This window comes from Bombus vosnesenskii, unplaced genomic scaffold (genome assembly GCF_011952255.1).
Source record: "Bombus vosnesenskii isolate JDL3184/JDL3185 unplaced genomic scaffold, Bvos_JDL3184-5_v1.1 scf7180000016261, whole genome shotgun sequence".
Lineage (NCBI taxonomy): Eukaryota > Metazoa > Arthropoda > Insecta > Hymenoptera > Apidae > Bombus > Bombus vosnesenskii.
Genome location: NW_022884330.1, coordinates 1,725,344 through 1,741,139, shown reverse-complemented (window position 1 = coordinate 1,741,139; position 15,796 = coordinate 1,725,344). Strand labels below are relative to the sequence as shown.

General features: G+C 28.5%; 3 protein-coding genes across 7 annotated transcripts; 2 read left to right on the top strand and 1 right to left on the bottom strand.

Moving 5' to 3' along the window:
- Positions 1-196: 196 nt before the first annotated feature.
- Positions 197-8,484, top strand: LOC117241893 (serine/threonine-protein kinase SIK3-like). 3 transcript variants are annotated; one of them, XM_033508144.1, is made up of 13 exons: positions 197-395; positions 1,143-1,439; positions 1,558-1,728; positions 1,806-1,929; positions 2,021-2,141; positions 2,221-2,458; positions 2,535-2,859; positions 2,931-3,064; positions 3,151-3,310; positions 3,834-3,965; positions 4,146-4,364; positions 4,453-4,649; positions 4,797-8,484. In XM_033508144.1, the coding sequence occupies exons 1-13, from the start codon at positions 243-245 to the stop codon at positions 5,298-5,300; spliced, it is 2,775 nt and encodes a 924-aa protein (XP_033364035.1). In that variant the 5' UTR covers positions 197-242; the 3' UTR covers positions 5,301-8,484. The 3 variants fall into 3 exon arrangements, with proteins under 3 accessions (XP_033364035.1, XP_033364034.1, XP_033364036.1); XM_033508143.1 differs by having other exon boundaries at positions 4,143-4,364; XM_033508145.1 differs by lacking the exon at positions 3,834-3,965.
- A 342-nt stretch (positions 8,485-8,826) lies between these two features.
- LOC117241892 (histone-lysine N-methyltransferase eggless) lies at positions 8,827-13,546 on the top strand. Of its 2 annotated transcripts, XM_033508142.1 has the most exons (15): positions 8,827-8,984; positions 9,117-9,387; positions 9,485-9,614; positions 9,685-9,828; positions 9,906-10,270; positions 10,353-10,582; positions 10,664-11,072; positions 11,143-11,376; positions 11,469-11,622; positions 11,722-11,813; positions 11,896-12,063; positions 12,125-12,433; positions 12,496-12,758; positions 12,849-13,176; positions 13,290-13,546. In XM_033508142.1, exons 2-15 carry the CDS (start codon positions 9,157-9,159, stop codon positions 13,494-13,496), a joined length of 3,264 nt encoding a protein of 1,087 aa, XP_033364033.1. In that variant the 5' UTR covers positions 8,827-8,984; positions 9,117-9,156; the 3' UTR covers positions 13,497-13,546. The 2 variants fall into 2 exon arrangements, with proteins under 2 accessions (XP_033364033.1, XP_033364032.1); XM_033508141.1 differs by having other exon boundaries at positions 11,469-11,813.
- A 544-nt stretch (positions 13,547-14,090) lies between these two features.
- LOC117241785 (myotrophin-like) lies at positions 14,091-15,772 on the bottom strand. 2 transcript variants are annotated; one of them, XM_033507895.1, is made up of 4 exons: positions 15,685-15,772; positions 15,527-15,607; positions 15,150-15,260; positions 14,091-14,950 (listed from the first exon to the last, which is right to left on the bottom strand). In XM_033507895.1, exons 2-4 carry the CDS (start codon positions 15,593-15,595, stop codon positions 14,774-14,776), a joined length of 357 nt encoding a protein of 118 aa, XP_033363786.1. In that variant the 5' UTR covers positions 15,596-15,607; positions 15,685-15,772; the 3' UTR covers positions 14,091-14,773. The 2 variants fall into 2 exon arrangements, with proteins under 2 accessions (XP_033363786.1, XP_033363785.1); XM_033507894.1 differs by having other exon boundaries at positions 15,527-15,724.
- Between the last annotated feature and the right edge of the window lie 24 nt (positions 15,773-15,796).

Genomic DNA, 15,796 nt, shown 5'->3' with positions numbered 1-15,796 from the left:
ATTCATGAACCCTTCTTACAGATTTCATTTATTCTATCCTATAAATCATTTTTATATGAAACATCGTTTTAGGATTTTTTTTTCGCAATTGATAATAATACTTGATTTCTTTTGATTTTTTAATTTAAATTATTTTACTAGATGGCAGAAGTGTCGATTAGCCGTAGCACCCCTAGCGGAAATATTAATGTACTAAACAGTAAATGATTGGTAACGAGTTGAGCGAGACAAGTGATTAAAAAATGGCATCCGCGACGACGTCGCACAATGAAGTTTCGCAAGAATTTTCTGTCAACAAACTTATTCGTGTCGGTTATTACGAATTGGAAAAGACTATTGGCAAGGGAAATTTTGCCGTTGTTAAAATGGCCACCCACGTTGTGACTAAATCGAAGGTAAGTCCATTGTTAACGCATTTTTCTCACAAACACGAACACCCGTCATTTTGTCGTTATATCTTTGGATAACGGCATGGACATATAAATTATATCATATTTTACGCATCATAAAAGCTTTCTATGTAATAACAATGTGTCAAAACACGAAGAGAGCTAATAACTTGAAAGAATGTTTCGCGAACCTATGTTACCAACAGATACTATTACATCGATTGAAATATGTTCGTTGGATGTTTTTTCAAATCATTATTAATGATAATAGATTGGATATCATTGAAAAGTAAAAATAAAAATACCGTCAATTAATGTTCATATAGAAATTTATTGATTCGATATGTATTGATTCTATATGATCCTATGCATGTAGTATTTTTTTTAAATTTGCATTCATTTGTCTTGTTTTTCCTCTTTGTATGTTTTCCTGTTTTCATGTAGTAATTAAATCAAATATATTACATTACTACAATTTTATATATTAATTTTCTGGTACTGCAATGCAATTAATTTTTATAATTAAATACGAATTATATAAAAAATACATCTCTTTTTTAATGATCTTTTATGTGCTTTGAAAAATTTGTAAACATTTTGTGTTAATAGATGATATATATTACTAATGATCATGTTGTGTTTTAAGTTTTTTAAAATAACAAAATATCAAATTAAACTGAACACATTAGACGTTACTTGTTTGTGATATTTCTTAACAGTCATAAATTCGTAATATGTATATTTCTGTTATAGGTTGCTATCAAAATAATAGATAAAACAAAATTAAATGAAGAAAATCTAGCAAAAATTTTTCGTGAAGTACATATAATGAAACGATTAAGGCATCCACATATTATAAGATTGTACCAAGTAATGGAAACAGAGAAAATGATATATTTAGTTACTGAATATGCTCCAGGAGGAGAAATATTTGATCACCTTGTACGGAATGGAAGAATGCCAGAACCAGAAGCAAGAAGAATTTTTCGTCAAATTGTTCTTGCTGTTCGTTACCTTCATCAACAGAGAGTTGTTCATCGAGATCTTAAGGTTTAAATGCAAAAAAATGTATTTTTAAAGTATTTCAAAAATTTATGAAAAATGCAAAAAAATGAAAAAATTGTTGGTATTTGTATATAAAATGACTATGTATATATTATTATTTTAGGCTGAGAATTTACTACTTGATGCAGACAATAATATAAAACTTGCAGACTTTGGATTTAGTAACGAATATACTCCAGGTGTCCCACTTAGCACCTGGTGTGGGTCCCCACCATATGCTGCTCCAGAAATTTTTGAAGGAAAGCACTATGATGGTCCAAGGGCTGATGTATGGGTATGTCATATTATTATTACAATGTATTAAAATAACAAAAAATTCTTATAATTTAAATATTTCATCTGTAATTATAGAGCCTAGGTGTTGTTTTGTATGTGTTGGTTTGTGGTGCATTACCATTTGATGGACCCACAATGCAACTACTACGTTCTGTAGTAATCTCAGGGAAATTCAGAATACCATTTTTTATGTCTGCAGGTAAATGTACAAATTTATATAATTTTAACATATTGTACTCCATTATGTGTTTTAAATATATACATTTGACTAATATATCAATTTTTTGTAGAATGTGAGAAACTGATTAGACATATGTTGGTAGTAGAACCAGAACGACGTTTAAGTATTTCACAAATTTTAGCACACTCTTGGATGGGTGGAGATGGTACAACAGAACCTGAACCAGGAGGGTAATATATAAATATTAATAAAATACGTACAATAAATATATGAAAAAGGTATTTTATTTATTTTAATATATGTTCTCAGGTGTAATCCTGAAAATGTGCCACCACAATTAAATCAGGTAGTGATAGAAAATATGTTAAGATTACCAGGGCTTAGTCCAGAAACATTGTTAAAAGCAGTTCAAGGAAATGCTTTTGACCATGTGTCAGCAATATATAATCTTCTTGTTGATCGATTAGAACCAACAATGCCTAGTTTACCTAGTATTCAAAGTATACCAGGAGATTATGCTCCTGATGGAGCACATCAGTTAGAAAAGGTAAATATTGCATTTTATCCTGTTATCTAGCAGCATGTATTTCAAAATCATATTCTTCTTCTTTGCTGTTCAAAAGTTTGGTGATACAGAAGCAGAAACAGAAGAAAGAAGTGGATTGCAACTTACACCTGGCACACCTTATCACACAACAAGAAGACACACAGTTGGACCTGGTGATACAGCTCATCAGCCACCAACATCATATCCTTATAACTATAACCATACTACAGGCGATCCTGCATTACGACTCCTTCCTATATTACAGTATAATAATACTGATCCTCAAGTGTTACCTCATACAAATCTACCCTTAAACCTTCCTTTAGTACAACATCAACCTCCTCAAAACTTCCAAATCAAAGATCAACATTTATTAAAGCCTCCTCCTGTGATGGGAGCAAGTAAGTAATATATACTACAATTTATTTTAATAAATCATTTCACTTTTTAATAAACATTTTATTAATTATAGCGGGGAGTTTTGGAAGAAGAGCTTCGGATGGTGGAGCTAATCTTCATGTCTTCTATCAACAACATGGCAGCAATTCTGGTGGTACTGAAGATGGAGGATGGAGTCAACCTGGTAGTAGAGAACACTTACAACCTGTAAGAAAAATAAATACTATGACGCTATGAAATATTTATTAAAACATTAGTTTGCAGCACAACTAATTTGTTCATGTTGTATATAGATACAAAGTGGAAGTCCAACTTTGGTACCATGTGCTCAGTCATTAAATGTTGGAGTTAATAGTGGAAATGGTGATGCAAATGGTAATAATAGTGGAAGTGGAAGTGGCGGTAGCGATAGAAGAAGACGAAGTGGTGTTACTGCCGTTATGCAAAGACCAGGTACTGTGGATTATCCTTTTCAGGTATTTGTGTGCACATTATCAATGCACTTTATTACAACATGTTTTATATCACTTCGACGAAAGTTGATTATTATGATTTGCTGTATCAATTAGTTTAAAAGCTTGCTATATTTCTTCATTTCTAAGTTGTAAGTATTATCATGCCTTGTTTATATCTTTGCTTTTGCAATATTTGCATATTGGTATGTATTTTTGTTTCTTTATTTTGACAATAGTATATTGCATGATAAATGTCCTTATGTGACAAAATCTTATATTGTTACTATAAATATTATAATCATTGTGTATTATTTATCACTACTAGTATAATGTTACATACTATATGTAAATATATTTGAATAATAATTTTATTTTAAATTCGTATATAATTTTATTTAAATAATATACATGTGCACTTTATCTGCCATGTACTTCATTATATTTGATTTTATTTTTGATTTTGCATGGTTTTTTGTGTCTACTGCACTACCATGCCTCGTTGGTTGGTAATATGCATGTAGTTATAAATCCGGAAATGGTAATGGAGGTGGAAGCTAGGATGAATAGAGCTTACCTCCCATCACGGCTGTTACCAACACATCTTAGAGGATCTACACATCCTAAGAAGAATCCATTGTATCATACTAGCACTGGTAATTTTTGTGTGGTTTTTTGCGTTTTGTATAAATAGAAAAACGAATTACCATAAGTATTGTATATTCACTGTTAACACATTTACATGCTTATTTATATTGTATCATATATACAAGTGTGTGATTTGTATAATTATAATAATTAAATAATACATTATTTTGTTTTGCTGTTTTTAGTAGGCAACAGAGATTCATATAAGGAACCAAGTACTCATGTTTCTACAGAAAGATATTCTCCTGTTCGAAGAGCATCCGAAGGTTCTGGTCCCCCTGGACCTGGGATTCAGGCACTTCAGCAAGAATATCAACAGTTGCAAAGGTTAGCGTCACCATCACATAGTCCTGCAAGTATTCCTGGATCTCCTGTACATGAAAGAGGGGTAGCAGCAATCACACAAGGTATTTTTAATCTTGTTGTTTGTTGTATGATATATAAAGTCTAAATAGAAAATTTTTAAAACTATAATATAATTCATTTTATTGTTAGGTTTAAGTGGATTAACTACAGCAGCAGTACAGGGCAGCATAGTTCATGGTACTCCAACGCAACCACCTGCAACACCATTAGATTTGAGTCCATTAAGACACCATAGATCACCAGCTACCACACCAGTTAGTTATTCGCCTAGTAACAGTCCAGCTTTGGATATGATTCAAGAAGAACACCCTGTAGAAATACCAAGGGTAGATAAATAACTTTCTTATTGTTAAACTTATTTAACAAATTGTTGCTGAATTATAATTTTCTATATTGAAATATATATATATATATTATATATGTTATATAATATTCTATTAAAATAACTATCATATTGTAATTATTTGTTCTAGGTACCACCTCAAATATCTGTAACAGATCTTGGGGGACAAGTAACACTAATTAGTTGTTCACCTTCACCATCTCCATCGCCTGATTCGCTCGAAGATACGTTACCTCATTACAGTCCTCTTCCCAGCTTCATCATCTCTGAACCATGTGACCCATTGAGACCTAGTATTACACGCGGTATCGGTAGGCCACTAAATACGTCAATACCTACAGAAGTTGAAGTTACATTATCTGATGAATCGAGTAGGTTGAATTCAGAAGCTATATTAGGTCGTGTAAAACAAATTATAGATGCAAGAGCCCCTCCAAAAGGATTTGTCTTCTCTAGAGAAGAAGTGAAAGGTGGCGGGCTTAGTTTAGAATACCCAGGTGGTGTTCAAATTGAACTTAGAGTATGTGAATCAGAAGAGAAGGAAGTAAAAGGCATTAAGATGCGAAGAATTAGTGGGGACCAATTACAGTACAGTCAACTTTGTCAGCAGCTGATCTCGTGTATTACTGTTTGACGACAGCCAGCTTATAATATAATGTTTTTCTTATATATTACGTTACATTCCTGGTGCCACACACACCACTCATTACAGTATTGCACATGCATGCTGCATACGTACGAGCGGTACTTTAAGCATACCATTCTTTATATTGATACATTCATATATGTAACATTCAGTGTGCTTCGTTTTTCAAGATTCTTTCTCCTTTTTTGTTTTGATTTATAAATCTGGAAAAGAGGAAATTTTTTAGCTTGTGCATAATATGAAGTCAGAACAAAAACATTACAATAATTTTTGGAAGTCTTATTATTAAGACTTTAAAAGATATACAAACATATATGCTTTTACGCAAGCAAGACGATGTTTTGCTACTTCTAAACAATCTAAGTATTAACAACCTGGACGTTTTTCATAAACTTTAATCGTTAATGTACATCACACATCATTCCTTTTTGTAGAATATTTGTCTTCATGTTAGAAGTTTATAGCTAGTAAATTCATATTTTACTGTTCAAATCATCATCAGGTGCCCTTTTTAGCTTAGGTAAAAAGAAAAGCGTCTTTTGTACCGAATTAGATGGCAAAATATAAGCATTTTCATGGTATATATGTCTTTCTAATATGATAGAGATGTTTTATATGGAATTTACTATACTTAATCGATTGCCATTGCAGACAATTTTAATTTCATAATCTATATTCCATGTTTGTAAATATTCGTTTTACAAATACTGCAATCTTTTTCTTTTATGTTATTGAAACTAGAAGAATTGCCTTCTTTTTTCTGGTACAAATATTACTCCGTTGGATAATTTAATTTTAATAGCTAGAGACATATACATAATCTTTTGTATAGTGCAAATACACTATTGTGGTTTGTAGTTCAAAAACTACACAGACTGAGTTACGATTGTATATCTTTTTTTTTTTAAATCGGATATTAACATTTGTTGCAATTTTTAATGATATAATCACAGATTATAAATTTTTGAAAAACAATGAAATATCAGAATAGAATACTTTCCAGTGGTTGCACTTATGGAGCATTTAATTATTGCCATTTAAAAAGAAAAGTATGCAACCTAGCTCTCCTTGTGTAACCAAAGAGTTGAGTTGCTTTTATAGTATCAAATATTGAAGGTACATCTTTTACCCACATTTTAAAAACAAAAGGGAAATATGAACTATAATAACTTCTAGGTAATATTAAATGAAGTTGTAACTAGGCTAGCCCTTTTTTTATCATTATGTTGCAATGAGTAGATAAAAGACATTATATTAGTGTCATATAAGAGAAGTAGAAAATTTAATTCATTTAACATAAATAAAATATTTTTCTAAATTTACTTATTCGTGAACTAAACAAAAGATAATGTGCAGAGAAATGTTTTCTGTGTATAGAACAAAGTACAATGTTTTTTATAGGATACAACTTGTACATGCTTAATTTTTTTCATTATATTATTAGATGTGTGTTTATTCTCTTTCTGACAAAAATACTTTGACTTAATGTATTTATTTTTTAAATTTATTTATTAGGTTCAATGATAAAGTTTAATGTTTTAAACTCTAGAATGTTTTAAATTCATTACGATTACTTTGTAATAAATACAACACATGTAATTCGACGAATAATTTATATACTATATACAAGTTGTATTCTGTAAGTGAAATTGCAAAACGTTGTATTTCCCGTACTAGTACATCTTTTATTTGAAAATTCCACTTTAAATTATAAATCAATTTATGTTTATTAAAAGTAATAATGCTTTTATGTTTCTGTAAATAATGAAATTTGATGTAAATATATGATATATACTATTTAGAGATCTCTAAAGTATACATTATGTAGGCTATTCTATTTGAGATAACTGTTTTTAATATTTTAATGCATTGAAATATTTGTTAATGTATAATTATTCTTGCAGTATATTTTATTATAAAATCTCTTGTAAAAATGTATATATTAATTTTAGATTCAATTAATATTATGTTGAAAGAATAATCGTGGAATCATTTTCATATTAGATTAAATCAAATTGTAAAGGAGTTTACATATATTCAAATTATATGAATAAATTATTTCATTAGAGTTAGTCAAATCAGAATAGCCTACCAATATTATGTAATGCCCAATTTCCATCGAATAATTAGTAGTTTATTAAGTTTTACCATTTTTAAGTTTTGTTTCTAGATATTCAAATCAAAGTGGGAATCTTGTACATTTGCACTTATATTAGAATTAGATTTATAATGAATATATATCATTAAATGTTATGATATAACTTGATAATTCTTTGAAGATTATTCAAGTTGCAATTTTTTAGTAATATAGATGGTATATTTCATTATAAATCATTTCCGAATAAATCTTCTGAATAATTCTTAATATATTAAGTATTAGATATCTAAAAATATCTACTACACTATATAAATTAAGTATATTGCTAGTACATGAGATAAGCGAGATTACACTCTTAGCATCTATTTGCAAAGATATCTTAAAGCAGTGATTCATTTGTACAAAAATGTTTTTTACCAAATGTTTCAATTTTTTTTCTATATTTTATATAGGGCAGTAATATTATTTGGGTCTTCCTTACAAATTTTGATTTTCTTATGATAATATTGGAATGCATGCTTTTATCCTTGTACATTATGATGTGTTGTGTATATTTTGTAAATTTTGAAATCTGGAATACCAAAATCTAATAATTGAAAACTATATAAATTATATTATTTTAGACATTTTCTGCTATCAGTTAAAATGTACATAATTGTTACGAGAATGTTAAAAAAATACCAAAAAATTTAATAACTAAATATTTTTTATTTTAGCTGAATTTTTAAATATCATGATTGAAAATGCAATTGTGCACAAACAAATTCTATATTGATGGAAAATGGGCAAAAATATTACAATTACGCACAACAGTGAAAGTGTAGATCAACATAATCCAATTTACTGTACATAACACATATACATAATTATTCATTTAGGATACATACTACGTGTATGTATGCAGAAGCAAACTATGTACATTGTAAACATTTGCTATATGGATAGGATACAGATAGTATTTTCTGCTGTCAATTCTTCAACTAAGACTGTGATTTTTAAATATACTAATGGCTAGGTAGATACAATACATATTGATTAAATATGATAAAATAAAAATAAAAGAGATATTCAAGACATGTGCATTTTTAATGTTTCTATTCATTTTGTACAACAATAAACGTATTTGTTAATTGCGTTATTTAGTATCTAGATCTCGATTGACTAATATATAAATCACTCTTTTGATTATACCCAAATGCTTAAAAATTATATATTATGAGTTGTACCAGGATTTCCTTTACTTATATTTGAAATTATGAATGTTTCCCGCGCTAGTTATTTGGTAGGTGGCACTAATTTGTCTGGCTTTCATATCGTTCTGTTGTAAATAAACTAATAATGGACATTTTATTTAGTATCATTAAGTTTTTTTGACCACCCGTGATATGAATAAATGTAAAAAGAATCAATGTATAGAATCAACAAAATATGAAATGTTTAAATATTTTTGTATGAATTAAATTCAAAATCGAAAAAAGTTGTCGAATAAGAACATATTTCATTAAATAGTTTCATCGAATAATGTATTAAAGAAATTGTGTTTATCTGCTATTAATGTAAAAATTGTTACTTTGGTAAATATTATCTTTTTTTACATTTTTAATACTTAATCAATATTTTAGTTATCTAACCTATATATTTGTTTTTATTTACATTTACGTTATTATACTTATCTGTAAATAAATAAACATTTCTTTGTTTCTAAGTTACCAGAAGATTATAATACTTTTAATAATATTGTACAAAATGGAAGTCATTGAACTTGTTTCGGATGATGAAGCATCAGGGGATAACACACAAAAAAATAGAAGTTCAATAATTTGCAATTCTAATTGTGTCAACTTTGAATGTTCTTCTGGAGTAGATATGAAATTAGCACCTTCTTTTGCATGCGCTTTTTATGGAGTGAATACAGAAAAAAAGAAAAAGCGTATGATATGTACAAAGTGTTTTATTGTTGCTTTAGAACACCAAAAGGTTTGACTTATAAAATATGTATTTTTGACTACTTAATGTGGTATAGTAAGAGACAGATTTTTGTTTGATATTTACACTATGATATTAATTTTCATAGCAATTGGTCGCAGCTTTCGTAGATCGTAAGCCATTATTGAAGTGTGAATTTCCTGACCGTACAATGGAGGTAGAAATTTCTGATAGTGATGATTCAGATGATGAGAAAAAGAAAGATACATGTGATGAGGGTAAAATTAAAATTGTATTACAATGTATTATGTATATTTGAGATATTGGTACATGTTTTATTTGTTTCAGAAAAATATTTGCCAGGAGAAATGCTTGCGGATATGGAAGAAATGTTAGATAGCACATTAAACAATATTTTGGAGAAGTATGATGTTGACTATCAAATTAAACAAGCTCATAATGTACTAAAAGATCAGTGGGATAGAATAGATGGTATATAATTATTTTGCGAAGTATAATTTATATGTATTTGTTACATTTGAATTAGATCACATAATTTTTTTAAGCAGAACAAAATGAAGTTCTGGATAAAACAATTAAAGATTTGATGTGTACTATGGATATGTTACGTAATAATTTATATGACGAATTCAGACCACAAATTCAAATGCTCCAAGAACTTCAAATAAATGATGGATATGTGGATAATGGATTTTATCCATTAGTGGCAACAAAAAAAGTTACACAAATAAGAATTGCCTCTTCTTCAACGTTAGAAGATAATCAACCAGAAGTTTTACCAATTGAACAAGATAATAGCCAAGTTGTGGTTTTGGATTTACCTCCAATTGGTCCACTTGTGAGAGCACAGATAGATATTGATACCATTGTATATATTATGAAGCATCCACTTATGCCATGGATTAAAGCAAAGGTTTGTGAATATATTCTTACTTAAATTTTATACAAATAGTTCTACATTTAATCTACTTAAAGATTTACTTATTGTTTACTAGGTGCAAACTGTAGTCTATAGAATTCCCTTACATTGTCGTGTAAAATTATTACAAAAGAAGTATAATTCTGTTACTAAATCTGTTTCTGGTAAACAAATCGCAGCTGCTGTAACTAGCCAAGTAGTAATTCCAATTGGTACACGAGTAGTTGCTCTATTTAAAGATGTTTCATCTAGTAATTTTTATAGTGGAGTTATAGCTGAACCACCAAAAGCTACAAATAAGTATAGGTATATTTCATAGATGAAATTTTAAATAAATTAATAATATATGAATAATAGTAAGTAATAATAGATTTGTTACTTTTTTAGATATTTGGTATTCTTTGATGATGGTTATGCTCAATATGTTGAGCACAAATGTATTTATTTAGTTGCTGAATCTTCCAACAAAGTTTGGGAAGATATACCTAATGAATCTCGTGATTTTGTGAAGAAATATATTGAAACATATCCTGAAAGACCAATGGTCAAACTACAAACAGGACAAGTAGTAAAAACAGAATGGAATGGTAAATGGTGGGTTGCAAGAGTAATTCAAGTTGATGCAAGTTTAGTACAAATGCATTTTGACGCTGATGGAAGAACAGAATGGATCTACAGAGGTTCAGCTAGATTAGGACCTTTATACATTGAACTTTTAAAAGCCAATGCTAGACAACAAGGACATCATGCATCTGTCAATACACCTAGTCGACATCGACTGCCTGCTATCTCTAATGTATGTGAATCATTTTAATTCTATTTTTATAGGAGATAATTAATTAATGTAAATCTTACTAATATTTTAGAAAAGCAATTTACCTTATGTAGAATATACATCTAATCTAGAACCTGACGAAGAAAGATTTTCTCAATTAGAAAAAGAACAGAATATAGTAAATGAAACTACAAATACAGTTACATCAAGTGCACCACAGCAATCACGTGCTGTTGCTAGAAAAAGTACAAGTAAAAAGCAAAATATTGTGGATACAAGTTCCTATAATCCTACAACAGAAACAAAACCTTCTCATAGTATCGTTGTAAGTGCATTAAATAAACTAATTATAATTCTTATAAGATAATTTAAAATGAGATATAAGATTTAAAAGCATATATTATCACTTCATCTTAGTACTACCAAACGCAGAACAAGATTCAAACAAAAAAATTTGTTCCACATAAATGTGGCCCTCAGTGCGTTCAAGGAATATCTTTTACACCTGATGACTTGAGAGGTTATTCACCTCTTTCAATACCATTACTTTGTGGTTGGAACAGACAACTTTGTAAATATCCAAAAGGCAAGAAAATTACATTATATCAAGCTCCATGTGGTGTCAGATTACGAAATATGGAAGAGTTACACCAATATCTTCGCAAAACAGGCAGCCCAATGTCAGTTGATTTATTTGATTTTGATTATTGGGTGCATTGTCTAGCAGAATTTGTCTTGGATAAATGTTTTATCAATATAAAGGTAAATAAAATATTACGATTATTGAGATAATTAATACTTGCTTATTATTTTATAACTCAATCGTTCTTTTTTTAATTTCAAGGATCTCAGTTATGGTATAGAAAATGTACCAATACCATGTGTTAATGAATTAGATCACACTCAACCAGATACCATTAGATATAGCACTCAGAGAGAACCAACAGAAGGAGTTAATCTTAATTTAGATCCAAATTTCTTGTGTAGCTGTGATTGCGAAGACGATTGCCAAGTATGCTCTTTTTATAATAATTTAAATTATAAGATATCTAATTATATAAATCATTTTATAGGATAAAACAAAATGTCAATGTTGGCAATTAACAATACAAGGTGCTACTCTCGGAGGAAGAGTGCCAAATACATCTGTTGGTTACGTATATAAACGTTTACCAGAGCCAGTTACTACTGGAATTTATGAATGTAATTCTGAATGTAAATGTGCTGTAAAAACTTGCTTGAATAGAGTAGTGCAACATCCATTAACATTAAAATTACAAGTGTTCAAAACAGCTCCTCGGGGCTGGGGCATTCGATGTCTAAACGATATTCCTCTTGGATCTTTTATTTGTATATATGCTGGTAGATTACTTACAGAACAGGTAAAAAATTATGATAAGATATAGTACAAACAGTATAACTTATTTTAAGATTTATCTCTAAGGGAGCTAATGAAGGTGGTAAAAATTATGGAGATGAATACCTAGCAGAATTGGATTATGTGGAAGTAGTGGAAAGTATTAAAGAAGGATATGAAAGCGATGTTCTCGAATCAGAAATGCCATTATCTACCACAGAAGATAAAAAAAAATCTATAACTAGCGATGATGAGGATAATACGAAAATAAATGCAAATGATTCAGACGAAGATTTTAATGTTAGTAGATACTTAAATTTCAATGTAGATTCTACAGAACCTTCTATTAGGTAAGTAAAAAGTACTTAATTATTAATAAATGATGTAGTCTATATTAACAGAATATTAATAATAAAAAAAAATTATTAATAATGATGTAGAAAAAGGCTAAGAAAACGAAAACGAGATGATGTCAATCAAGATGGATCTGAAGAAAATAGCGAAGATGGACACGCTGCTAAAACCACCGAAAATATTACGAAGTCTTCTACCAATGAAAATCGTTCAAATGATCTAGATGCAATTACTATAAGTGATGAAGAAGAAAATAGAAGTGGCAGACGCGAACCAAGTAGATTTGATCCAACAGTGGAACCAACGCAAATAGAAAGACCTAAATTTAAATCAGTAAGAGATTTCTTTGGAGAAGATGAGGCTGTTTATATAATGGATGCTAAAACAACTGGAAATATTGGACGTTACTTAAACGTAAGATATATTTTGAAACTTTTACATGACTAGAATACTTCGAAACAGAATTTGGTATTGTTACTTCTATTATTAACATTATATTTGAATTATAATTATTGGTCATTTTTCAGCATTCATGTGATCCAAACGTTTTTGTGCAAAATGTATTTGTAGACACACATGATGTAAGATTTCCATGGGTGGCATTCTTTGCTTTAAATTACATAAGAGCAGGTCAGGAATTAACATGGAATTACAGTTATGATGTTGGAAGTATACCAGGTAAAGTCATCATCTGTAAATGTGGTGCATCTAATTGTAGAGGTCGACTTCTCTAATATGTGACATACTTTATATAAAATTAATAAAATTTGATTAATAAACGTGATTTAGATTTCCCTTTTTTTTAAATAATATGATTTGTTATTATAAGTTGTATGAAATGCGCAACAAAGTATTTTGCTCATCATTAAAAAGATGTCATTTTTAAGTGGTTTAATAATATTTTTATTTTATATTTATATTGTATTTATTGAAATATTAGAAGTTAGTGTACAAAATAAAATAAATGCAGAAAATTTAAAAATCAACTGCACTATATTTTACAAACATAATGTTTTGTCTTAAAATATTTAATATGTTAATAGTGCATTTTATATATAGATATGATATGAAAAAAATAAGATATTAGCAAAAATATATATTTTATAACTATAATAGATACAATTTGTATTTTTAACAATTGACATTTGACAAATAAATTTTGGTATATAAAACGTTTTAATATATATATTATTTATATTTTATTTTTATTATTTAATTGCATATATATTTTATTTTCTACTAATATATGTTATATTAATATACTGTAAGCAATAATATGTTGAGTAATAAATAAATGATAAATACAGGTTTAATAAAATACAATGATATACATAACAATGATGCACTGGTTTATTATTTTTGATTATTATACACCTTTAAAACTTCTTAAGACATGTTAGATAGTTAGTACCATAAAGATAGCTCTTTAATTTTCTTTTCTATAATTTATACATATCATTCTTGAAACTGAATTAAATTATGTAGTATCTTAATTCAAGCATTCAAATATTTCAATATATACTATAACTTTTTGTCACAAAAAGCTGTTTTAGTTAGTAGGTAGTTGTAAAAAAATGTATAAAAGAAATTTGTAATATTTGTAAATTAATAACAAATATTTAAAACACGATGCTGCTTCTTATAAATGTATCAAAATATCTCTTGCTATATAATGTTACATGCTTTAAAAATAAATTTGTTTCTATTGTTAGTTTGCAAAACAATCTGTATGATATAATATTTTAAAGCTGAAACTATATATAGTTTAAATCTCTAAGAGTAACCATATAAAAGAATATGAGTTCATGATTATATGCTCCAGATGTGCAATATATTATTATAAAACTACATGTGTGTACCTATATGTTTTTGTTTTTTAATTTAAAGTGTATAAATATGATAGCCTAGTCATATGCAGAAAATCAAGACAAAGCAATGATGATACTCCTATGAGGAACATTAAAATACTAAAATAACAAAATTATTGCTTCATGATTTGTTTGGCTTTGTGCTAGTGGAATTTAAGCAATTCTTTGATCTCATCCTTTTCAGCAGCATCTAAATAATTTGTTCCATTTGGTGTCAATCCATCTGCTCTAGCTCCTTTTTCTAATAGTAATTTTACACAATTTGTATGTCCTTCCCAAATTGCTGCTAATAATGCTGTTATTCCATGTTTATCTGTTACCTGTAAGTGAATACATTTTGCTTAAATGATTGTAATACGATTCATTTTTAGTATAATTTCTCTAATGTTCATCTCTTATATTTCAAGTAAAACTAATAAAATATTATGTACAATGCTTAGTAAAAAGAAAGATAAATAAATTTTGAATATTTTCATGTTTCAATCTCACGCATATTATCTAATATTTATATACATTTACATTTGCATTTGCACCCTTTTCCAAAAGATATCTGACTACTTCACTTTGGCCATAATCAGCTGCATAATGTAGGGGTGTCCTTCCATCAATCATTTGATTGACATCAATATTCTACCAACAGGAATATATTTAGACAATTTAATATATGTTCACTTGTAAAAAAAAGTGTATAACTAATTTGAAAAGGAAATATGAATGATCTTTACAACTATTAGTTTAATCGGGTAATTAGTATTTTTTTATATGTTTTGAACTATATAAAATTCTATGAATTCTATATTAAACATCATAAAGCGATATCTTTTTATGACGTTTCTGAGTAGCGGCAATCAAAAAGCAATAGAAGAAAAAGATGATTTAACGTTTCATATATTTGCCTTTTTCTCAACGATATCCCGCACTTGCTCCAAATCACCATTTTTTATTCCCCACACGAGTTCACTCATTTTCGTTGTAAGCTATTAGAAAAATTTTATATATCACACAGCCTCTCAAATTTCTACGTTTATTCTAATCAGTTCACGTTCGTACTCACTCAAGTCTCACGTCCATTAAATTTGGTTAAACAGCGAATTTCGCTGGAACAATCTTTCCAGGCTGCCAACATATATAATAATAAAATGAAATCTTCTAAGATACCAACATTA